Source organism: Glycine soja, chromosome 1 (assembly GCF_004193775.1).
Source record: "Glycine soja cultivar W05 chromosome 1, ASM419377v2, whole genome shotgun sequence".
NCBI lineage: Eukaryota > Viridiplantae > Streptophyta > Magnoliopsida > Fabales > Fabaceae > Glycine > Glycine soja.
Window position 1 is genome coordinate 51,787,346 of NC_041002.1, and position 24,435 is coordinate 51,811,780.

General features: G+C 31.3%; 4 protein-coding genes and 1 non-coding gene across 5 annotated transcripts; 3 read left to right on the forward strand and 2 right to left on the reverse strand.

The window, feature by feature from the left end:
• Positions 1-6,553: 6,553 nt before the first annotated feature.
• LOC114420671 (vacuolar sorting protein 39-like) lies at positions 6,554-13,730 on the forward strand. Its single transcript, XM_028386508.1, has 12 exons — positions 6,554-7,061; positions 7,405-7,616; positions 7,775-7,906; positions 8,001-8,144; positions 8,335-8,447; positions 9,663-10,089; positions 10,495-10,818; positions 11,376-11,597; positions 11,818-12,060; positions 12,228-12,674; positions 12,838-12,936; positions 13,157-13,730. The coding sequence occupies exons 1-12, from the start codon at positions 6,581-6,583 to the stop codon at positions 13,358-13,360; spliced, it is 3,048 nt and encodes a 1,015-aa protein (XP_028242309.1). The 5' UTR covers positions 6,554-6,580; the 3' UTR covers positions 13,361-13,730.
• A 766-nt stretch (positions 13,731-14,496) lies between these two features.
• TRNAQ-CUG lies at positions 14,497-14,568 on the forward strand. Its single transcript has one exon. It is a non-coding gene; the product is annotated as a tRNA-Gln (tRNA).
• Positions 14,569-16,806: 2,238 nt separating this feature from the next.
• LOC114420686 (transcription factor RADIALIS-like) lies at positions 16,807-18,435 on the forward strand. The gene is made up of 2 exons (XM_028386517.1): positions 16,807-17,290; positions 18,220-18,435. Exons 1-2 carry the CDS (start codon positions 16,971-16,973, stop codon positions 18,242-18,244), a joined length of 345 nt encoding a protein of 114 aa, XP_028242318.1. The 5' UTR covers positions 16,807-16,970; the 3' UTR covers positions 18,245-18,435.
• Positions 18,436-18,478: 43 nt separating this feature from the next.
• On the reverse strand, positions 18,479-20,343 carry LOC114420679. The gene is made up of 3 exons (XM_028386513.1): positions 20,186-20,343; positions 19,099-19,287; positions 18,479-19,003 (listed from the first exon to the last, which is right to left on the reverse strand). The coding sequence occupies exons 1-3, from the start codon at positions 20,255-20,257 to the stop codon at positions 18,914-18,916; spliced, it is 351 nt and encodes a 116-aa protein (XP_028242314.1). The 5' UTR covers positions 20,258-20,343; the 3' UTR covers positions 18,479-18,913.
• Positions 20,344-20,909: 566 nt separating this feature from the next.
• On the reverse strand, positions 20,910-23,507 carry LOC114420691 (ADP-ribosylation factor-like protein 2). The gene is made up of 5 exons (XM_028386521.1): positions 23,337-23,507; positions 23,141-23,251; positions 22,890-23,052; positions 22,085-22,165; positions 20,910-21,532 (listed from the first exon to the last, which is right to left on the reverse strand). Exons 1-5 carry the CDS (start codon positions 23,399-23,401, stop codon positions 21,395-21,397), a joined length of 558 nt encoding a protein of 185 aa, XP_028242322.1. The 5' UTR covers positions 23,402-23,507; the 3' UTR covers positions 20,910-21,394.
• Between the last annotated feature and the right edge of the window lie 928 nt (positions 23,508-24,435).

Here is a 24,435-nt window from a genome sequence, read left to right on the forward strand (position 1 = left end):
AGTTCTTAAGGGAATTCTCTTTTATTATTGAATTAGGTGACATTTTACTCTTTTGATACACCATATCAATAAAATTAATAACTCTGAATTCAAATATTTATTTCATATTTTCTTTTAAATTATTCATATCAAATAGAATAAATACTACTTGTTAGTAATAAAAATATATTACTTTAATTTATTTATATTTATGAAATTTGCATAAATTTAAAAATATACGTACAGTTCATGAGAATCATCAATTAAATAAATTTATTTTAAATATTTTTTAATAATTATTATAAAATATTAGTGTAAAAACCAAAGGTTTAGTGTAAAATATAATTATATTTTGTGGTATAATATTACAAAACATTTTTAAAAAATCAAGAAGGAAGAGTTATACATGCGTTTAAAAATTAAACAAAGGTGTTTATGTGTAAAAGTAAAAGGTTAGGATGTATATCTTCTTGTAATTCAGTGTTTTTATTTTTAAACTTTATAAAAAAAATTATCATCTATGTTAGTTTCAAATTTTCATTTTTAATCTTTGTTATTAAACTTTATTACAAAAACGTTAATACGATTGATAAATAATGTCATTATATGTTAAATAGTAACGTGATAAATCATTCATATCACGTCATCAATATCATCTTTACAAAAGCATCATGTCATTACTTTTTAAATTAAATATTAAAAAAGTTAACTTATTACAAATACTAAAAAATGAATTTATAAGACGGAAATTAAAAAAACAAGATTTAAACTATACATTAATATAATATAAGTGTTTAAATATTAATAAGAAATAAGGATATAAAATAAAATATCAAATAACATTAAATTCTAAACTTGCGAGTTTAAATGATCTATGAATATTATTTTTTTTTATCAATTTATAATAATTCATACATGATACTTAATCAGTTAAATTATACTTTTTGATGATAAAAGAAATATCTTTATAATAAGAGATCAAAACTTAAAAGTAATATTTCCTTGTGCTTTGTAGGCATGATAGGGGTTACAAAGATTGTTGATATTTTAAGTTATAATAATTGATTATGAAGAGGTGTATGGATTGAAGGTGAGGTGCAATGGTTTATGGTTGAAAAAATAATTCACTATGTTAAACTTAATAGGATTTATCTAGAGATAATAAGTGTGTTGAACTTAACATGGTTTATCTAGAGATAATAAGTGTGTTGAGACCCAAATTCATAATAGTTACTTTTTTTAATTAGTTTAAAAGAAAAAAATTCAAATAAATACAATAAAAAATATAATATATATATATATAATGATTTATACTACATTATATTTTATGTATATCTCTCCATTATGTTATAATTTATTATATTTCAAATTTATTTTTTTATCTCTTTTCTCTTTCTATCTATTAGTTGCATATTTTGTTTTACAAACATCATTTCTTAATAAAACATATGTTATATATATATATATATATATATATATATATATATATATAATATGAGAGGAATTATCTTATATGAGAATGATAGAATTAAATTTGGACTATGTAATTAAACATAAACAATCAATATTTAATTTCATGTGATCACTTAAAAAGTCATGTGAATTTTTTTTTAAAAAGATATGTGATTTTTTTACATTAAATCTTAATCCTTAAACAATCCAAATTTAAGAAAAATGTTACATGGACACCCCTAACACCCATTGAACACCTAGAGAGAAAGAAATATATATAGGTTTGATAGGTTTGTGATGTAATAGGAAGAAAGAGAAAGAAATATATAAGAAGTGTTGGTGGGATGTTTAAAATAATAAGTTGTATATGTATCATTACTTCAAATATAATCTTCTTACTATCATATAAGAATATAAGATGAATGTATCTTATATGAGAGTGGGAGAATTAAATTTGGATAGTACAATCAAACATGAACAATCAAAATTTAATTTTATGTAACCACTTAAAAAGTCATGTGAGTTTTTCAAAAATATGTTTGAGTTTTTGACATTAAATCTTAATCCTTAAACAATCCAGATTTAAGAAAAATATTACATGGACACCCTTAAACACCCATTGAACACCTTAAGAGAGAGAAAAATATATAGGTTTATGATGTGATAGGAATAAAGAAATATAAATAAATAAGAGGTGTTGACAGGTGTTTAAAATAATAAGTTGTATGTGTATCATTACTCCAAGTTTAATCTTCTTACTCTTATATAAAAATATAAATGTCAAATTTTATCAAAATTGAATAACAACAAGAAGGTAATCGAATGATTCATATTTTAGTATATTTTGAAATGTTTATATTACGTCGATTTTAATCTATATGAACGAGGAAACAAATGTTTTTGAATTAATATGAAATTTTGCATATGTGATCTATGTGAAAGGAACCTTATATTAGTGACCATTTTCTAGGCAATTATCTTAATATTTCAATACATTTAAGCTTGTTTGACCTTATTTATAATTAAGTTTTGAATAAATTATAATAGTTTTAAAATAGTTAAAATCTATGATTTTTCATCTAATTTTAGTTTATTTTGGTATAGAAATAAATGAAGAAAGAAGATAGTTTTGACCAATTTTAGGCTAAAAGGGTCATAACTGAAACCTGGTGCGCGTTCAGCAAATTATTCCTATTGTCAAAGATTTAGGCTAAGCGCAAACCTCAGGCCCAACGTGCAATCACTTAGACAGGCGTTGCTTTTGTATATGCACTCAGCGCAAAAGTTAGGCTAAGAACACAAGTTGTAGCAGTTGATGATAATTTAAAGGAATTAATTGATATTATCTGTACCAATTAAATACATCTACTTTTAAGTAGTTTATCACTTAAGAACTTCATAGATAAATGTGCTTAACTTGGAGCAATTGTGCGATGAGTGACCTTCTATGAAGTTTCCTCAAATACAGGCGAGCGAGGAAAAAGCATGCTAAAAAGCCATGTGTTGATTTGTATGGACAATCATTAATCCTAGAAGTAGCCAAAACAAATTATTGAGATCTCATAATGGGCTACCTATAAAGGGTTCTAATCAATGGAGAGTTCTGACCAACAAGGATGTTAAGTGAAGTGTCATAGTGTGTAAGTTGTTGAGACATTAATAATCATAGGCGTTACAAATGGTATCAAAGCAAAACTCTTTCCCAGTACGATGTGGTTCGAGAATGAATCAGGCGAAAACCAGTGAGCATGTAGCACCCTGAAAGAATTACACCAAAATGAGAGGGATCCAGAAGCTGTGCAAGAGTGGAATGGTATAGTTGAGAACAACTTAAAGGAATTAATTGGTATTACTTATACCAACAAGATGCATATACTTTTCTGTAGTTTATCATTTAAAAACTCCACAGTTAAACATGCTTAACTTGGAGCAGTTATGCGATAAGTGACCTTTTGGGAAATTCCCCAGAAAGCACGTGAGTAAGGACAAAGCACGCTGAAAAGTCTTATGTTGATTTGTGGGAATAATCATTGATCCTAGAAACAATTAAAGTACATTGTTGTCGTTTAGAAAAGGGTCACCTACGGAAGGTTCTAACCGATGGAAGATTCTGACAAATAAGGATGTTGAGTGAACTGTCACCATGTGAAGTGTCATAGAGTGTCAGTCGCTGAGAAGTCAACAATCAGGGGCGTTACAAGGATTTTATGCCAAAATGATCATGCAGTGCGTTTGGCCCTATTTAAGCTCCAAGGATGTGAATTGAAGAAAAAATTGGTTTGGGGAATTGTCTAAGGTTTAGTGTGAAGGCTAGGAAGCTTTCTCCCTTGCTCTCCATGGATTTCCTATTATTTCTCATCATCTCTTTCATTTATTTTCTTCTTGTAGTTATGTAATTATGTAGTTAGATTTACTCGTTTTGGGGGTTGATGTAACTAAACTCATCCTCATGTTTACATTTTTATTATTAATATATGTTCATTGTTCATTATTGAGTTTTCTTTTTTATGCATTGATGCTTTCTTTGGCTTGACCATTTTCTTGATGTCGTGGTTTGAATTATCATTGGAAAATGCTTTTGAACTAAGCAATGGAGAGGAACACCTAATGAATTTTGTGTCTAAAGATGAATCAAGGCTTGTTATTCATCTTTTAACTCTTGTTCTTAAAGCAAATCACTTAGTTAGACTAGTCAAGGGGCTTATATTCTTTCCATCGATGTTTAAGTATTTTTGTGAGTTGATGATAATAATTGGGCTTAGAACTAGATGAGTGATCTTTGTTTGCATGTGGAGGTGATTTAGTGAAATCAATCCCAACTCTTTTATTCTTTGTTATTTTACCTTTTTTTATCACACTCAATGTGTTCATAAAAATGCCAAAAACCAATTTTTGTTTATTTATGCTAATATTATTTATATTTTCACAATCCAATTAAAATCATTGTTGTTCTGATAGCCATAGTTAGTGAGCGTTGCTATTTTGTTGAGTATTACATGAGTCCTGTAGATACAATACTTGGACTTTCATTTTATACTTTTTGCAGTACTTGGTATGTTTGCCACGAAGATAACAAGCAAAAAGACATTTATGTTTTAAATAAATAAAAAACTTTAATTATTTTGATTTGATGTAAACAAATACAAAGGTTAAAAGTTACTTTTTATGCGCTGTCAGAACATGTTTCGTAAAGTTTGGGTTTAATGTTTCAGACGATAGTAAGATGAAGTCATGACCTGATACGACATTAGAGTTGACATTTAAGACTTTATTTGATACTCTATGTTTAAAATCTATTTTGTGGATACATTTTCCTAGGATCTGTCGAATCCCGTGAAGAATAAATGAAACCAAATTTTGAAATTCCTTAATCGCTATCAAAAGAAGAACTCTGTTGCACATACTTGCTTTGACACAAAAGGAAGTGGTTTCTTGTTGTAGTGTTCAACAAGCTAGCAAAAAAAAAAAAGTGATTTCCCAACATGAAGAAGTGTGTGCATTTAATGCCCCAACGACCATATTCTTCAAACAAAAGCTTAAGAGAAGAAATATGTTTGTTTAGAGACAACAAATACTTGATTGAAGGAGGCGTATAAATACCATAAGCTTTAAAGACATGAATTATGCATTGAAGCACTCATTATTCAAATTCTTTATGTAAAAAGCTCTCTATGTAAATTCATGTAAAGTTTATAAGAGCTCTCAAAACACTTTGTTCATCTTAAAAGAAAAGATTAAGTGCTAAATTTGTTTATGCGTTTGTAAAACGATAGAGTGTTGGTCATTTTGCAATCAAACCAACAAATATTCTTATTTATGTTAAAGCCAACGATGACTTGATAAGACAAATGATACTGGTTGTAACAAACTTGGAGTAAAGCTTGAGTCAAGGAGCCAATAGTGACAGTGACAAATACTTTTAGCTTGTTGAAGTTAGTAAAACTTGGTGATTTGCCAAGAACTGAACATAGTCTTGATGGTTGAGATGAATCAAGATAAATTTTCTATGTCTTATTCTTATTATTCTCTCTTTTGCTATTTGAACTGACTTAGAGTTTGAATTTGATCTTTGCATATGAAAAACTCTTTTTTTTTTTTTACAAAGATTTGAAACTATCGTTTGATTCACTTTGCAAAAGTCTGATAGTTGTTTTCTTAAGTTTTACTTCATCAGACGATACATTTGTTGTTTAAAAAAAGATTTAGATTTTGCGAAAATTACATTTCAATCCCCTTTTTATGATATTTATCTTTACAAACATTGTATAAACACTTTAAATATTTCTAGTTATATTTTATGAATTTTTCTTTTTTTTCTTTTTAGAACTTTAGTTCAATGTAAACTAGAATATCACATTAATTTGATTGATTTTAACATTTTATTATATTTACAACAACTCATATTTGTTTATAAATTATGTTTTATTTGTTATATATATATATATATATATTTATTTATTTTGAATATCGTATAAACACTTTAAATATTTCTAGTTATATTTTATGAATTTTTATTTTTTTCTTTTTAGAACTTTAGGTTAATGTAAACTAGAATATCATACTAATTTGATTGATTTTAACATTTTATTATATTTACAACAACTCATACTTATTTATAAAAATGTTTTATCTTGTTATGTAGGGTCTTTATTTATACTAATTTTAAATTAAATCTATACATTATATTTAATATTCAATGCTTAAATGTTTTGGTGACGTAAACAAGTCCAATTTTCTTTTAGTCAACATTTTTTCTAACTTGTATTTTTATTTAAATTGTTGTAATGGTTTATTTTGTTTTACATTTAATTTAAAAAATAATTTTAGAAAATACAACAAGTAGGTGACATTTTTATTAATGTAATATTTTTTTTCTTACGTGACATTTTTACTTGCAAAACAAATGATATATTTTTATGATGTGACATATAATAACTTGACATTTTTACTTACAGAAATAATATAAAAATAACAAAAGATTAAAAACACCTTTTTAATGTCTTTTTTTTATCATCATCATTTATATTTTGGACAACTAAACACAATCAACATTAAATAATTCTTGCATTATATATATATAAACAGTTAAATTGCAAGGAGGAATGCCAAAATAAACCAGCAAGTGATTAGTGCAATTAATGATTAATGTATGCATTGTGTCCTCCTTTCCAAAAGCCAAGCTCAAGCAAGCTTAAAGTTATGTAAAAAAATAAGGGGGTGTGAGGAAATGGTGCACAGCGCGTACGATTGTCTGGAACTGGTGCGCGAGTGCCCAGCCAAGATCGAATCCATCGAATCCTACGGTTCGAAGCTTCTCGTGGGCTGCTCCGATGGATCGCTCCGAATATTCGCGCCGGAAACGGAATCTTCCTCCGACGGCTCCAAGTCCTACGCCTTGGAGAAGAACCTCGCCGGGTTCGCGAAGAAGCCCGTGCTCTCAATGACGGTGGTGGAGTCGCGAGACTTCCTCATCTCGCTCTCTGAATCCATCGCGTTCCACAGACTCCCTTTCTTCGAGACCATCGCGGTCATCACCAAGGCCAAGGGCGCTAACCTCTTTTGCTGGGACCACCGCCGTGGATTCCTCTGCTTCGCCAGGCAGAAGCGCGTTTGCATCTTCCGACACGACGGTAACGCTGATTCATTCCTTTTTCCCTCGCGTTTCTCCATTGTTGTTGTTGTGGTCAATTCAAATTGAAATTGAGTGCGTGTTCGTATTGCCGTTAATTTATCCAAAATCATGTTGAAATACCACTTCATTTTTCTAGGTAAATGTTCTGGTGTTTAATTTCACGTTAGGAACTTAAAATAACTTGTGTGTTATTTTATAATGAATTTTACTACTAACTAACTTGATTTTGGAATAAGAATATCCAAACTTGAATCAATTTGCTTCAAAATCAATTTTAGCCGAAATTAATTTTGTAAAAAATCAATCTTGCAAATGCTCACACGAACACACGCGTGGTGCAGGTGGCAGGGGATTTGTGGAGGTGAAAGATTTTGGTGTGGCGGATACGGTGAAGTCCATGTGTTGGTGCGGTGAGAATATATGTTTAGGGATTAGAAGAGAATATGTGATTCTGAATGCTTCAAATGGAGCTTTGTCTGAGGTTTTTACTTCTGGAAGACTAGCGCCTCCTCTGGTTGTTTCTCTTCCCTCCGGAGAGCTTCTTCTTGGAAAGGTATTGTTCTTTTCTATGAATGTGTGGTGATATGATACATTGTGTATTATCTTATTGTTCGAGTCAATTCTTCGGATCTTGCTACATTAGGTTTTGTATTACTTGTTTTCTTAGGTTAGATGAGGTAATTTGTTTTGTTGGTGCATTTTTTTTTTCAGGAGAATATTGGGGTTTTTGTTGACCAAAATGGGAAGCTTCTTCCTGAAGGTAGGATTTGTTGGTCAGAAGCTCCTTTGGAAGTGGTAATTCAGAAGCCGTATGCTATAGCTTTGTTGCCCAGATTTGTGGAGGTAACTGACTGTTTGAAATAATTTCCTGGTTCTTTTGTTGTTGTCAAGAGGTTGTGGATTGATTGATGTGCTATGTTTTGGTTGCATTTGGCAGATTCGGTCTCTCCGAGCTCCTTATCCCCTGATACAAACAGTTGTTCTTCGAAATGTTCGCCATCTTTGCCAGAGCAATGATTCCACGATACTTGCTTTGGATAATTCTATTCATGGCCTCTTTCCTGTTCCCCTTGGAGCCCAGGTATTGCTAATATTGTTGAATGATTGATGTCTTTTTTGCTGTGGCACCTGTTTCTGGACTCTAATGCAAATGGCAGAGCAGTGAATCACATCACTTCTTTTTGCTTTTCATTATCAAATTCTGTACTTAATTTTGTGTAGTGTTGTTAAACTTAAATCAGAAGTTAAGGATTTTTATATTTACCTTGCAGATAGTCCAATTAACTGCTTCTGGCAACTTTGAGGAGGCCTTGTCATTGTGCAAGCTTCTTCCACCTGAAGATTCAAGTCTTCGTGCTGCAAAGGAGGGTTCAATTCATATAAGGTTATATGCCATTATGAGATTCTTCCTTTTGAAAAAACAAAGGAGTAATATTGCCCCTATTAAGTTGAACACATTTGATTTTAAGTTCATCTTAATTATGAGCCGTGAGCACTGATTTGCTGGCAGTTTAATTTTGTATTGATTCCAAACTCTTACATATTAATTTCTGAATGTCTTGAAACTTGTAGGATTCAGTAGTTATGATTGAAATATATCAGCACTCACAGTGGAGGTCTGGAAATAGTGTTGAGCTGGAATTTGTATCAATATGATCATGATAGCAAATGTAACCAAATAGAAATGTCTAATGCTTGTTATATTTGTGACTAAGTGTTCCTTGTATAAGAGCTTATTAAACTTAGTAGCTGTGGCTACTAGAAGTATTACTAAGTGATTCTTGTTATCATGTTGATAAACTTATTAGTTACTGTGGCTAATTTCTTTGACTCAATATAATAACAAATATATTCTCTTCTTGGATTATGTATCATACAATTAGACTGTGATCTGTACAATGTACTGGGGATTCCTATATTTTAGAAGATATATGCCAAACTATGTTATTCATAACCATTTTGATCATTGCACATAATTGTATCATTATGTTCATAACAATATTTGTGTCATTAAGTAATTATTATGTTCATAACAATATTATTATGTTAATTAATATACAAGACTAGGTGTGTAAAACTCATTTCAGTGACATGTTCTGTCCCCAGAATATCAGTATACATATTGATGTTGCTACTGGGCCCCTATGAGTTGCATAATGATGCCTACATCAATGATAAGGTTAATTGTTTGGGTGGAAGATTTTACCTTTCATGCATTTATATCCTAGTTAGGGTAAACTATCTTTTTAGTCCCTAAACTTTTTATTTCTGTTTTTTGTCCCTTAAACTTTTTTTTTTCATCCTTACTTTTAGTCCTTTAACTTTTTTTCTGTCCTTACTTTTAATCATTTTAAGGGACTAGAAGTAACAAAGTAAAAATTAAGGGACTAAAAGTTAGTACAAAAAATAAGTTAAAGGAGTAAAAACAGACAAAAAAAGTTCAAGACTAAAAATAGAAATTTTAATAAGTTTAAGGACTAAAAAGATAGTAAACCCATTTAGTAATCAGTAGATTTTCTAAATTACATCAGCTCAACATATTAATCATTACTTCATATTTTTCCGAAGTGCTGTTAAATGTGTTTGTATCATGTTACAGATATGCTCACTATCTTTTTGACAATGGGAGCTATGAAGAGGCTATGGAACATTTTCTGGCATCTCAAATAGAAATAACCTATGTGCTTTCCCTGTATCCATCCATTATCCTTCCAAAGACTACTATTGTTCATGATCCGGAGAAGTTGGACATTTATGGGGATGCTTCATATCTCTCCAGAGCTTCTTCAGGTGTGTCAGATGATATGGAACCCCCATCAACATCTCATATGTCAGAATTTGATGAGAGTGCAGCACTTGAATCCAAAAAAATGAACCATAATATGCTTATGGCTCTCATAAAATATTTACAGAAGAAGAGATTTAGTTTTATTGAGAAGGCCACTGCAGAAGGAACTGAAGAAGTTGTTTTAGATGCAGTTGGGGATAACTTTGCATCTTACAATAGGCTTAAGAAAACAAACAAGGTAAGATAAACTAGTTTTGTTTTCTGCATATTTAATATATCTGCAATGTGTGATAACAATAATTTTGGGGGGTAAAATTTACAACTCATGCCTTTCAATGTTACAACTAGGTGATGTTATGCCATGTCTATATGAAGGTTTATTTTATGTGGGTGCATGTGTATATAAATATATACAGAGAGTGTATGAAGGGTGAGAGCATGAGAGCACAAAAAGATTAGCTCTTTGTATTCCCTTACTTTACTTGATATACCCCCCTTCCCCACAGCACACACATTCAGGATTGATGGTATAGCTGTGGGAATATTGATGTCCTTAATTTGTTTTGAAATATCGGAATGGATAATAATAATTTATCTCTGTTGTTACTGAGGTTATCATTTTGAAATAATTGTTTGGTGTCAGGGGCGTGGTAATATACCTGTCAGTTCAGGAGCTCGGGAGATGGCTTCAGTATTGGATACTGCTCTACTCCAAGCTTTGCTTCTAACTGGACAGTCTTCGGGGGCTTTAGAATTACTGAGAGGTGTTAACTACTGTGATTTGAAAATATGTGAGGAAATACTTCGGAAAGGCAATCATCATGTTGCTTTATTAGAACTTTACAAGCACAACTCATTGCACCAGGATGCTCTTGAACTTCTTCACAAATTGGTGGATGAGTCAAAATCTGGCCAGTCTGAAATTACACAAAGATTCAAACCTGAGGATATTGTGGAGTATCTCAAGGTAATTTTTTGTTTGGTTAAAAATTAACTCATTTTTTCCTTCAAATTTCCAAAGGTTGTTATGTTTAAATTTTTTACTGCCTCAAAAACTAACTGATATATATGGTGCTTAGGATTTAGAAAGCAGTAGTGTCTGAAATATGAGATTCTATGAGGTAGTAAGTCCTCACTCCGCAGAAGTTATTGATGTATTTATTGGGGGTCTTATTAACATTAGGTTATAGCATTAATGGAGAGATTATACGAAGGTACTATTCTTTTGCAGTATTTGGTAGTCTTTATCAGATGACACTTCGCCATTAAACAGATGACTTTTTGGTTCTGTGGCACTGATATGCTAACAGAAAATGTTTTAGAGGTTTTTCCTTTATTGGTTTATTGACTTAATTCTGTTCTTCTCCTCTGCATCTAGCTATACTGGAAAATGTTGTCTGTGTAGTCACAAATTAATTGGAAAAATGATTTCGATTTCCATTACATTTGGATTTTAAGTATTCTTCCAAATTGAAAAGCTTGTTTCTGGTTCTTAATTTTTAATTTGGCGGGTTTCTGATGCAGCCACTATGTGGGACAGACCCCATACTTGTTCTAGAGTTCTCAATGCTTGTTCTTGAAAGCTGTCCATCTCAAACTATAGACCTCTTTCTGTCTGGAAATATTCCAGCAGATATGGTGAGCTCATATTTGAAGAAGCATTCTCCAAACATGCAAGCTAGGTACTTGGAGCTTATGCTTGCAATGAATGAGAATGCAGTATCTGGCAATTTGCAGAATGAAATGGTGAGGACTCTTGCATTTTATTCCTAGGAATTAAGGAATTAATCAATTCTACTACCTTTTCTTTTGGTTGGGGAGGGCGCTGGTCGAGGGATTTCATGAAAATAGCTCTTAAAAAAATTGGTAAAGCATTATTCTGATGCTGTTTAATTGTCAGCATGTTTTATATATAATTAATAACTTGAGAAAATTCTATATTAATTTACAGTATTTTGCAATGTAGGTGCACATCTATCTTTCTGAAGTACTTGATTGGTATGCTGATTTAAGTGCTCAAGAAAAATGGGATGAGAAAGATCATTCCCCAACAAGGAAAAAATTATTGACTGCCTTAGAGAGTATAGCAGGATACAATCCAGAGGCTTTGCTAAAACGTCTTCCACTAGATGCATTGTATGAAGAGCATGCAATATTGTTGGGGAAAATGAACCAACATGATCTGGCATTATCTTTGTATGTTCATAAGGTATATCAAATATAAATCATTTATTTACTGTGAAGGGGAGATTCAGTGATGTCATTTTCTGATATCCCCAATGCAGTTCATTGTTTCATATTGAGTGTGTAATATAAATCATTGTTTTTAAACTATTGAATATTATGGAAATAAACGAGTGTACTTTTCATTTGTAGCTTAATGCTCCAGAACTGGCATTGTCTTATTGTGATCGGGTCTATGAGTCTATGCATCAGCCATCTTCAAAAAATTCCAGCAACATATACCTTGTACTTTTGCAAATTTATTTGAATCCTCGAAGGACCACAGCAGGTTTCGGAAAGAGAATTACAAATCTATTATCCCCACAGAATAAAACCATTCCAAAACTTACTCCTACCCCATCCATAAAAAGTAGAGGCCGAGGGTCAAAGAAAATTGCTGCAATAGAGGGTGCAGAGGACACAAAAGTTAGTTTAAGCAGCACTGACAGTGGCAGGAGTGATGGTGATGCAGATGAGTATAATGATGAGGGTGGTTCTACTATCATGCTTGATGAGGTCCTTGATTTGTTGAGCCGCAGGTGGGATAGAATTAATGGAGCTCAGGCCCTTAAACTTTTACCAAAAGAGACGAAATTACAGGTATCCACTGCTTGTTGGGGCACCATAGCTAAAAAATGCACCAACTGTTTTTACTGATCTAACTTTTGCTCTTAGGAGTTTTGTTCTGTTAGGAGAAAGTTATATTTTGTCAAACATTTTTTGGTTTCTTCAATTTGGTAAGAAATGTGTCTATAATCTGCAGGATCTACTTTCGTTTCTTGGACCCCTTCTGAGAAAATCTAGTGAAATGTACCGAAATTGTTCGGTGATAAAGAGCTTGAGACAAAGTGAGAACCTTCAGGTAAGCATATATCTGTTAATATTTTAGGGGGCATTTGTAGAGACTTAATAATCTCTCGCTTCCGAGTGGATTTATTATACATCATCACGACTTCGCACCATCCAGTACTTGTACTGTAGGATGCAACATGGCAGAGCCAATGAGCCACACTTTTGCGTATTCAGATACTTCTGTTTTGTTAGCATCTAGCTTGTAGAATGATTCAATTTGTTTCGAACAGGTGAAAGACAAACTCTACAGTCAGAGGAAAGCAGTTGTGAAGATAACCGGTGATAGCATGTGTTCTCTGTGCCATAAGAAAATAGGGACAAGTGTTTTTGCAGTCTACCCAAATGGTAGCACACTCGTGCACTTTGTCTGTTTCAGAGATTCTCAAAATATGAAAGCAGTGGGCAAAGGGTCTCAATTGAGGAAGCGACTATGAAGCTGAGAGGCCATACCAATTGGTGGTCTAGTTGTCATGTTTTGAGCGTGTTTTTACCCACGGTACCTGTTGGTAGGTGGATCATGATGAAAGTGGCTCTGTATTTTATCTTCAGAGGTCTCTTTTTTTTTTTTTTTTTCTTTGCCTAGTCAATTCGTTTGAAAAGTGAGATTTGGTATGTGAAGAGCGCGATGTGTCTATCTTTTTTTTTTTTTTTGTGATGTAAATATTGGGTTAGAGGATCGGACATTTATTTATTTTGACCATTGAAAGGGGGCAGATTTCCTCCCTCCTTTTTCATGTGTTGTATAACCGCACCGAAATATAGAAGTTAAATTTCAATATTAATTAAGAAAAGCATAATGATAAATCATATATATGTTGAAAAGAATCGCTATCAGTCTATCACTACGGATTGATAATGAGAACAATCGCAAAACTTGCGACAAGCAAAATAAGAGTACACGAAATGTACATGATTCACTAGGGATTGGCAGAAATTCTTTGTTCTTTTTGTAAACATGGTACATTTTGTTTTAGGTCAGATTATAACTCGATAGAAACTTCTTGGTTTACCAATTTTAACACTCAAAGTTGGCCACTTTTAAATTTCAATTGAGTTATCTCACCTCGAAAACCAAAATTTGAGTGCATATTATTTTGGGTAATTTTTTTCTACATCTCAACATTTTAGTTGAGATTAAAATATAAGTAGTAATGTTATGACTTGAGCATATTTTGAGAGTTTAACTAAAACAAAGCATATTTAGAGATTTCATGGCTTGAGTATCACATTGAATTCCTTATTTCACTCAATGTGAGATTCAAGACATTGTTTACTACTTACTCTCTTTAATGTTTTGTTTGGATTGTAAATGAAAAAGAGATATAAAAGTAAAAGTAAAAGTAAAAGAAAAAAATATTTAGAATCTTATTTTTGTATATCTCTTTTTCATATTTAAGGTTAATAAAATAAAAAATTTTATTCTAGAAAAATCATGAATAAAATAGAAAATCACTTTAAATAATAATAGTTTAAAATTTAATCAAATAAAAGCAAAGGGAAAATTGGTTAATGAAAAAAAAACTTTGATTTAATTATAAATATATTTAAAATCTTTTCATATGCATCAAATGGTCCCATGGTCTAGTGGTCAGGACATTGGACTCTGAATCCAGTAACCCGAGTTCAAATCTCGGTGGGACCTTGTTTTTTTTCCATTCGCATCAAATGGTCCCATGGTCTATTGTTTGACTCCGAGAGCAGAGTTTGTAAACCGGCATTTTCAAATAATGAGTTTCTAAACATCTCTTTCTTATATATATTTGGAATTAAAAAGAATTACTCATACCATATAAAATCCATTGAACCATGTTGAAAAATAGTACTATAATATCATACAAATGCCATAACTTAATTTTCTTTTTCCTGCTTTTGCTTTGAGCTAAAGATTATTATGTCTGCATAATACTCCTGCAATAAAGAGTTCAGTATTCTAAAAGCTTGGCATTAATGATAAGTTTTACATACAACAGACAAGATGGGGAACGCGGGGTGACCTGTGAAGAAACTTCAGTAGCCTCATTTTGGGACCCTGTCTGTCAGTGTTGTAGTTGGAATGTCACTGCTTAATTCGTTGTTATGGACCCAAAGGAAAAACATAACTTCTTGTTTTCCCTTTTTTTTTTTTTTTTTGCAATTAGAAATGCCTATTTCAAACAAATAAATGAAATGTACTCTCCCATAGTTGATAAAAACACGCACCATGTAGAATTTGGATTGATGCGGACGCAGTTCAGATCAGACACTGAGAATTAAATTTTGTTGAAGCAACGTCACTTATTTAAGAATATTAATGTATACACGTGTTGTCTATCGCGTCCTATGTGTCTCTTCAATCGAGAACGAAATTGCTGGAAAAGCTAAAGCCTAGTATCTAGCATCTACGGCTTCAACATCTCACGTCCTTCTTTTTCGGTCATATCACGGCAACTCAAGTACAGTAATAAACGTCAATTTCCATAAGTCTCAGATGGAGAGAAATAGAAAATCGTAGATATAATATTTGAGAGAAGAGAAATATGTGAAAATAAAATTAAAATTAAAACAAGGTATAGTTTTATTGTAGTAATAACTCCAATGTTAGTTGCATATGCTACTTTTACAGATGAGAAACCGTTACAATCTAATTGCACTACTTGAGTGAGATGAAGTGACTGTTACATATATAATCTACGGTTAATCAAAATGTTCAGTGATGTTTGCGAGTCATTTGGAGGTAAAAAAATAAGCATTGACATTCACTTGTGAGTTACATCATTAGAGAAAAGATTATTTAAGCAATATTAGGTTAAAAAAAAATACTATCACAAAAAAATTTAAAAATATTATATTTTTTTATCAAACAAATGTTAATTTATTAGAATATTAATTTTATTAACAGAGTATTAAACTTACAATATTTTTTCTCTTTCTTTCTTCCTTGATAATCTAATTCACATTATATCTCATTAAAAAATATTTTATTTGGACTTGTATAAAAATTTCAATAGCCTATATAATCAATCTACCGTTAATTAACCAAAATGTGAGTGATTTATAGGTCTCCTATTCATTTAATAAGACAAAATAAACAATGTGGAGAAAAAGTTACTTTTTAAGTTATATAAAGTTTAAAAATATATTATAATGAGACCTTTACATTTCTTTAACATGTCCTGGGTAAAATATTTATTAATTTTATTAATAATAATTAATATTTGACGGAAAATTTAGTTGAATTTTTAGTGAAATTTATCCTTCCAATCACAATTTTTTCTTTCATAGAAGACTTTGCTTTAAAAATCCAAAATTAATTTCGATCATACTAATGTAATATTGATACAATGAGATCTATATAAAAATTATAAATAATAAATTTATTCAACTCCAATGAGTTGCACTAAGGCAGATGTTATTAATTGCTTTTGCATAAAAGTCTTAATGAAGAAATATTTATTTAATATTTTATATTAAAATATTTTTGATTAAAAATATGTATCAAATATTTTATTATAATATAATAAATGTTCCATTTTTATTTTCTTGCCCACTGGACATTTATTAGCAAACATCGATACTTCCAATTCTTTAGTTCATATTAGTTCACTAGATTCGTCTTTTTAAATTACTACGGTTTAGTGTTTGAAAGATCACATGCCACTAAACCACAGGAACAAACATTGGACATTGGGACCGTAATCCTTATCTAACATTAAGCCTTTCAGGAAAAACATTAGAATACTTGAAAATGAAGCAACTGATTAATCTTTAGAACTTAAATCCTTTCATTAATATCCCAGCTGCACAATCATCATATTATATAACAATAATATTAATAACTTGTACTTTAGTTTGACAACTCGCGAACTTTCCATATATAGTTTAATGGAGCACCAATTACTAGTTTTACAGTGTCATTTCTTGAATCCAGGGACTTATAATATTCACTTCAACAACTTCCTACTCCCTTGTGTTTCACACTAGTCTTCTACAGTTCTAACCCATTGCTTTCCCACTCATTTACTTCCCCTTATTGCAGTCAAAGATTCTTCCTAATTTAGTGACTACATGTCCACAGAATTTTCCCTTTGTTCCAATCTGAAAGCAATGACATCCTACACACTTTCTTCTCCTAACACCAGTCTAAGATGGACAACTGAGAAGAACAAACTGTTTGAGAATGCCTTGGCAATATATGACAAGGATACCCCTGAGCGTTGGAACAACATAGCCATGTTTGTTGGAGGCACAACTGAAGTTGAAGTCAAGAGACAATATGAGATACTCCTAGAGGACATCAAAAACATTGAATCGGGCAAGGTTCCACTCCCTGATTACACGAGAAATGCTGGATGTGGCAAACTAAACATCAGCAGTGCAGAACAAAGGTAACATAAATGATTCCCCTTTAGCATTGTTATGGAAACAAATTTTTATCCTCCCATAAGTAGAATTGTTCTTCTCGAAATGAAACTATTTCCAATACTTATAGCTTCACTGATTAATGTTACTTCATAAAAGTGATCAATACCACAATATGATGTCCTCACTGATTAATGTTACTTCCTAAAAGTGATCAATGGCAATTAATCCTCTAGCTGCCTAGTAGGGCCTGGTGTTCATACTCATCTCCCATGAGAATAATATTTTATGACAATTATAACAAGAAAGTCTAGGACTGTTGGTAAAAGTCGGTTGTCTACCCCACCTCTTAAACTACTTCAAAAACTGAGGCAAATTGTTACAAATATAGGTGATGTTTGGACAAATTTGGAGAAGAAAATACGAAGATAAAATAAACTTTTGAAAAAACTAAATAGAAATTTTTTTTACTAAATTAATTTTTTAACTTAACAGAATAAGCTTAATTCATTTTATCATCTTATTTTTTTCTCTCTTTAAGAGTGTTTATTAAAAAAATTGTCCAAACAAACCTTCGTTTAAATTTAGTTACTGGTTGCTGTAAAAAAATAGTTACTACTTTGTTAATTTTCACATTATATATAAGCCAAATAGGTAGTTTGATGTAATTATCTTCCTCATTTCAATCGATTAGAATTTACTAATTTTCTTTCTTCTCTTTTGGACTCAACCATGTCTATTAACATGTATAGTGTACAAACAAAATCACAACCGGAAACTCTTTACACTTAGTTTAATTCTAATGAATATCTTATTGACTAGATTTAAGACCAATATACTTCATGATGATGTTTAATGCATACCTAAACGAAAGAGGGAGGGGGAGGGGAGGATCACCAAATAATATTTCGTGTTTTTGCTAATTGTAATTATTTTGGTTACAAATTATGTACAGGCTGAGGGATTTAAAACTCAGATGAAGAATGAGCTTCAAAGTGAAGAAGAACACCATTTTTAGAGAACTCGTTTTAGGATTGACCATCAGTTTTTTTTTTCATTGCAAATGCTAGTTTGTTAGTTTTGTTAGAAATGTAAGCATTGACCATCAATAACTTTGTTTTTCTCAGAATTCTATGTAATAAATTTCTTCGATGCTTACGATTCACCATGACATCTCTTTTTTATATAAGGATAGATAAAAAGCTAAAATAAGCTTTGCTGCAAGCCTGCAAATTCTTATTTTGACAACTTGACTCGTATAACAGAGAAATTAATGTTGACTTCAGTTTACTTTGCTAACAACGGAGCTACAAATTCATGCAACCATAAAGCAAAGTCCTACTTGACTACAATGATAGCTGGATAAGCTTCTCCACAAGTACTTGCAGGAGAAAAAGATAAGAAGAAAAAGTGAAATATGTTTCTTCTACCTAACACATTGGTAAGTATGTTTAAGTCGTAAACAATTGCAGACAATACATACATTATGAAAGAAAATCAATCAAATGACCAAACTGCTTGGCAATGACACATAAATGTATCACAAATCTATTGTGCTGTAGTCAAGAAAAATCAAGCATTCTAAGGCCATAGGATATCTTATAAACTCTTCTATCACTCTACTGATGATGATGATTTGAGAAAGCCTTCTAGTTCTTTGTAGATGACTGAAGGGGTACAGAGTCACCTTCATTTTTGCTGTCACGGTCTTTCCCAAAAATCTTTGATGCATTCAATATCTGTTTCAATCAACATATAATTTATCACTTACAAACAGTGTGAACATCATAAACAGAGACCTTGCTAGATGCACATATCCACAGCAGAAGTTTACCTTTTGAATTGTGTTTCTCAAGCATGTCTTGTGTTCATCCGCAGAAGCATGTATAAATTCATGAAAGTGATTTCTTAAATTAGACACAAAACTCCCATTCTCAGACTTCTTTCTTTGGCAGAATGAGTCTCTTGATGCTGGTCGTTTCTCATCAGTCTGCTTGTTGTTGGAATCCATTCTAGCGAGCACCTACCACAATTAACGTATCTTGCTTAAAAGTTAAAACTGATCCTGAATGCAACTAACACATGCTCTAACTGAAGATTAACTATAGCTGGACCAATATGAGCCAATTATAACAAAATTGACTAAAAGATTAAAAGAGGCATAGTTCATAACAATGAACTGAATCGATTGATTGTTGTTAAAGTTATAATTGATTAACGTTTGTAATTTTAGGAATTAGTATAATGTATTACTCCATGTCTTCATGCACCCCTATGAATTTTATGGGTTACAATTACATTACATGCACAAAATCATGTGCAATCTTGATGAAATACAGTTACATTACAATTACATGCACTTTAGCGTCTAGCCATAAAAAACACAGGACCGTTCAGCTATAGTAGGAGCATGTAAAGAAACTGCTTAATGAAAAGTCAAAACATATACTCTTTAAACACTTCATTCTTCTACAAGATAATGTGTATTTGCGAAGAAAAATGTATACTGGAGGTAAAAGTAGAAATCAATTCTTCAAGCTTAAAAAATTATGATTAATTTTTTAAAGAAGGCATTAAGACATTTTGATGTTTTTTTTTAAAAAAAACATAACTATTAAAAAAATATTAACAATACTCTTGTTATTACAATTCACAGAAAAACACTTCAACAATTGTTTACCTTACTGTTTGTATGATTACCTGAAAGAAAATAACTGGATGCGAAAAAAAAGTAAATAAATTCTTCCCGTGCAATAAAAAATCATTGTAATTATTAACGGAACTTCTACGCTAAGCCTATAAAATAGTATCTGTAAACAAGATTCTTAAGGAAAAAAACAGTGACTACCAGAAGTACGGAATTAAAGACAGAAAAAAAGTATGCATGGAAAAAGGAGAAGACGAAAGGCAACTTAACTTACTTTGAGGAAAGGGAAGATCAATGAGGGATCACTTGGCTTTGGCTGCAATGCAACTGCAACAATAGAAATCATTTGGGGCAAAGATACCAACAGCGTTCTATACCAGATTTCCGCGGCTTCTGATTTTACTACAGGCAAGCCGCACACGGCATTCAAGCTTAGGACGGCCCTTCTTAATTTACAATAGCCCAAGGCCCAATTTTTATTTTTTTAAGAATATAATAAAATAAAATTATTTTTAAATGTTAATGAAATAAAATTATTATAATAACAGTTAAATATAAAATCAATTCTTTTAAATAAGTTAAAGTTAAAACTTAAAATAATTTATTTTAAATAATTCGCGTCAGTTACTCAAAACTGCCGCTAAGTGTGAAAATTCACTTTAACATGCAACTGCACAAACGACATTCTTTAAAAACAGACAAAAGAGCAACATTAAAAAAAATTAAATAACTAAATTGAACATATAAAAGGAGAGAAAAAAACTAAAGGAAATCTAATAAGTCAATTCGTCAAGTAATGTGCCTATGAATCAAAACGAAAGAAAGTGAGACCATATTGAATAAATCAAATAAAAAACTGACTTAAAAAGTAATTTAACCTTAAGTTTAACATAATATTTTTTATTTTTTAACCCCCAAAAAAATTTAAAAAAATACTACCTCTACCCGTAAATAATACCAAATAAACCTAGTACCCCTTGAGGTTGATCGTGGAGCTCTTCAGTAAATTAAGCATGTATAACATTAAAACAACATTTTAAAAAAGAAATCCTCAACTACAGTTATTTTCACATTTAAAGAAAACTTAGAACTAGCAGTCCGCTGCCTACGTGCTTAAAATGTCCACAGGTGTTCCTTATGCACATATGCTTTTGTTCATGAACTTAATTTGATTACAAAATACTTGCTTCACACAGTCATTCTTCTCCAGTTGTTCATAATCAAGTCTTCCCAATTCTCATATATGATTTGATAGGTAAGTAACTCGCAAGTAATTCAATATCTTGCCACTTCAAAATCCAATATGATTTTACAGGCACCCCCCATCACCCCCACCCACCAAAAATTTTAAAAAAAAAAATCTGGAACATATCAGTGAGACAGGGAATCCATAATGTCTTCCAAAGACAGATATTGGGTTTGACTGTTTGAGAATTCTCTTGTAAGTTGGCACACATTTCATGGAAGATGGCACAAACAAGCATCAGTCAAGCATGTAGATTCTGGAGGCTATGTCCTGGACCAACCAATCAAATCCCTCAAGCAGACCCTCACCAGTGTATGCGCTACAGCCAACTATCTGCCAATGCCGAGATTTATCCATGGCTTCCAAGTTCAGCACCTGCATTGTTGGAGCACATAAGAAATCTAACAACTTAGAAACAATTGTAACTGGAGTTACTTGTGGTTTCAGGTTCTTGGGATTGGACCCGTTTAAAATTTAGTTTCTCTGATATTTAGCTCCACTGTGTTTACTGAAAATAAATAGAATTCAACTTTAGCTAATACTAATAGAGAAGTACAAAAAAAAAAAAAAAACTTGAGCACTTAAAGTAAATCAGAACTATGAATTCCAAAAATCAGTTCAAATTTGTTGAATCAACTAGGTTGCTTCTCTTAAAGGTATTCATTCAGGGTTTGCACATAAAGTCAAACGAATCCAGTTTACGGACGAAGCGCCATATAAAATTAATAAAATGATTCATGGACACCTCTCATCTATTTGACACCTAGTGAGAGAAAGAGAGTGGAAAGAGAGGAGTGTAGGTATAGTAGGTGTCTAGGTGGCATGATGTGATAAGGAGAGATAGATACAATGATAAGTGTTAATGAGATATTTATAGTGGAGAGTGGTTCATATATGATATATAATTACTCATAAAATTAAGCTCACCTTAGCTATTTCTTCAGGTGTAAGGGCACCTTTTATGTCCTGTTTATTTGCTAATATCAGTAAAGATGCTCCAGATAGCCTCTGTTAGATTTAGAATAAAAACAATGTTAACACCAAAAGTAAACAAACACCCTACATGAATAAAAAAGAAAAAAAGTAATCATGTAAGCATTCCAAATGGGTAAACAAAAAGCAACAACTACAGTTTACTTTCTTAAACTAACACAAATATTTCTTCAAATTGTCAATGGAGCAAGTGCTCATTGCTATTGCTTTGACACTACTACTACTGTAAATAATCCTTTCAAGTGGCAAAAGCAATGGATCAAGACCAAAAATCTCAAACCATTTACTCAATGCAACGTATTAAGCTTAGACAATATTAGCACAAAACATCAATAGAACCTGATGCCGATCAAATAGAAGTTATAAATTGGTTTGTCTTCCAAAAACATGACTGGCAATCTAAGGGTGCATTTCGGTAAATAACTTAATTAGCATTTGCCAAATAAATAAATGCTTAGTGCTTACATATGATTCCAATGTAAGCACTTATGTATATGTTACTTTATAATTGAAGAGGAAATAACATTAAATTATAATTTCTAAGCTGTTTTCATAAGCTATTCTAAAGAGCTCATTGAAATAAACTGAAAACTGTATATGGACATATCATGGCCTATTTTCATAAACTCTCCTAAAACACTTACTCCGAACCCACACTTAGTTATCAACACCAGCAACATTATTGTAAACAACAACCTGTTTATTAATAAGCAATAATAAACATTTGGATAGAACAAACCTCTTCCTTGAGAAGGTTATCGAGCTCGAATTTGCAATCATCCAACCTTCTCAGATCTGAACTGTCAACCACCCAAACCAAACCATCTGTTTGCTCAAAGTAGTTTCTCCAGTAAGATCTTATTGTTTTCTGCCCCCCAACATCCCATATATTTAGAGTATACCTAACAATAATAAGAAGCAAATAATTTCACACTACGCACATAATGATAGCTATTATAATGTGATTGAGTGGTGAAAAGTGAAAATTACTTTTGGTAAGTTATGGTTTTGATGTTGAAGCCGAGCGTGGGACTGATGACGCTGGTGTCCTCTCCGTTTATCTTTAAAACGATTGTGGTTTTCCCAGAATTGTCCAATCCGCTGCAGAATAACAACTGATTCAAGGTGTTAATGTATTATGAATGGAGAGAATCAAAGAGAAATTGGAATTGAAGGAACAACTTACACCATTAGAATTCGCATTTCCTTCTCTTTCCGCTTGATTTTCCTTATGATACTCAGAAGACCCATTTGGCTCCCAAAACTCTTCGACTCGACTTCGAACGTAATTCCACAGCGATAAATCGTTAATAATGTCCAACGGAAGGTGGTTACTGAGTTGTACTTTGCAAATTGCAACGAACGAGTTATTTTAAATTATTCAGGTAAATTGTCAAATTCGTTGTCTTTTGGTCCTACTATATTGTTATTAAATTAGTAATATTTAAAGATTAATTTAATATTAAGTTATATTTTTAAAAATTAGTTTGATATTAAATTATAAAATTTAGGAACTATTTTGTTGTTAAATTATTCGTAAGATTAATTTATTATATTTTTTCATATTTAAAAATTAAATTTAAATTTGTTATCTTTGAGAAATCAATTTGTTATCATTTTATGCCAATTTTTTTCCTTTCAAAGGGTATTTTTGATTTAAATATGTTTTAAAATTATGATAATTAAATATACTTTTTAAATAAGTAACAACTAAAGAAAATAATTTTAGTGTTTTTCACAAGTTGAAAAAATAGTTTGTAAAAAGATGCTTTAAAAATTCTTCCATTACTTTTTCTACTTATCATTAAAATAAATTAAGAACATAAAATAAATATAATATAAACATTATTTAAAAGGGAAAGTTTATGAATGTATAAAACTATTAAGTCACGTGAAAGTTTGTGTTAAATCTTCATTGATTTATGAATTTCAGGAATCTTAGATGAAAAAATTTCATTGATTTATGATTTTCAAAAATCATCATTCTCAGGCGCATGAAAAATTTTCTTCCTTACCAAATGTTTCCTCATTCTTGAATTCAAACATTTAATAATAGCAAACTTGTCTCCAATTCTTTAAAATCTAAAATTAAAAATTCATTTGACTTGCAACAAGCAAAGAACCAAACTGGGCTAGTAAATTTTTAGCTTGTTATCAAATTATCCTCAATAATAAATTCTATCAATGCGCAATGCAAACACACCAATCCGTTTTGGCACTCGTACCCTTTTGTTTTCAGTGACACTAACACAGCTGATTTTTATGATACGAAATATCAAACAATC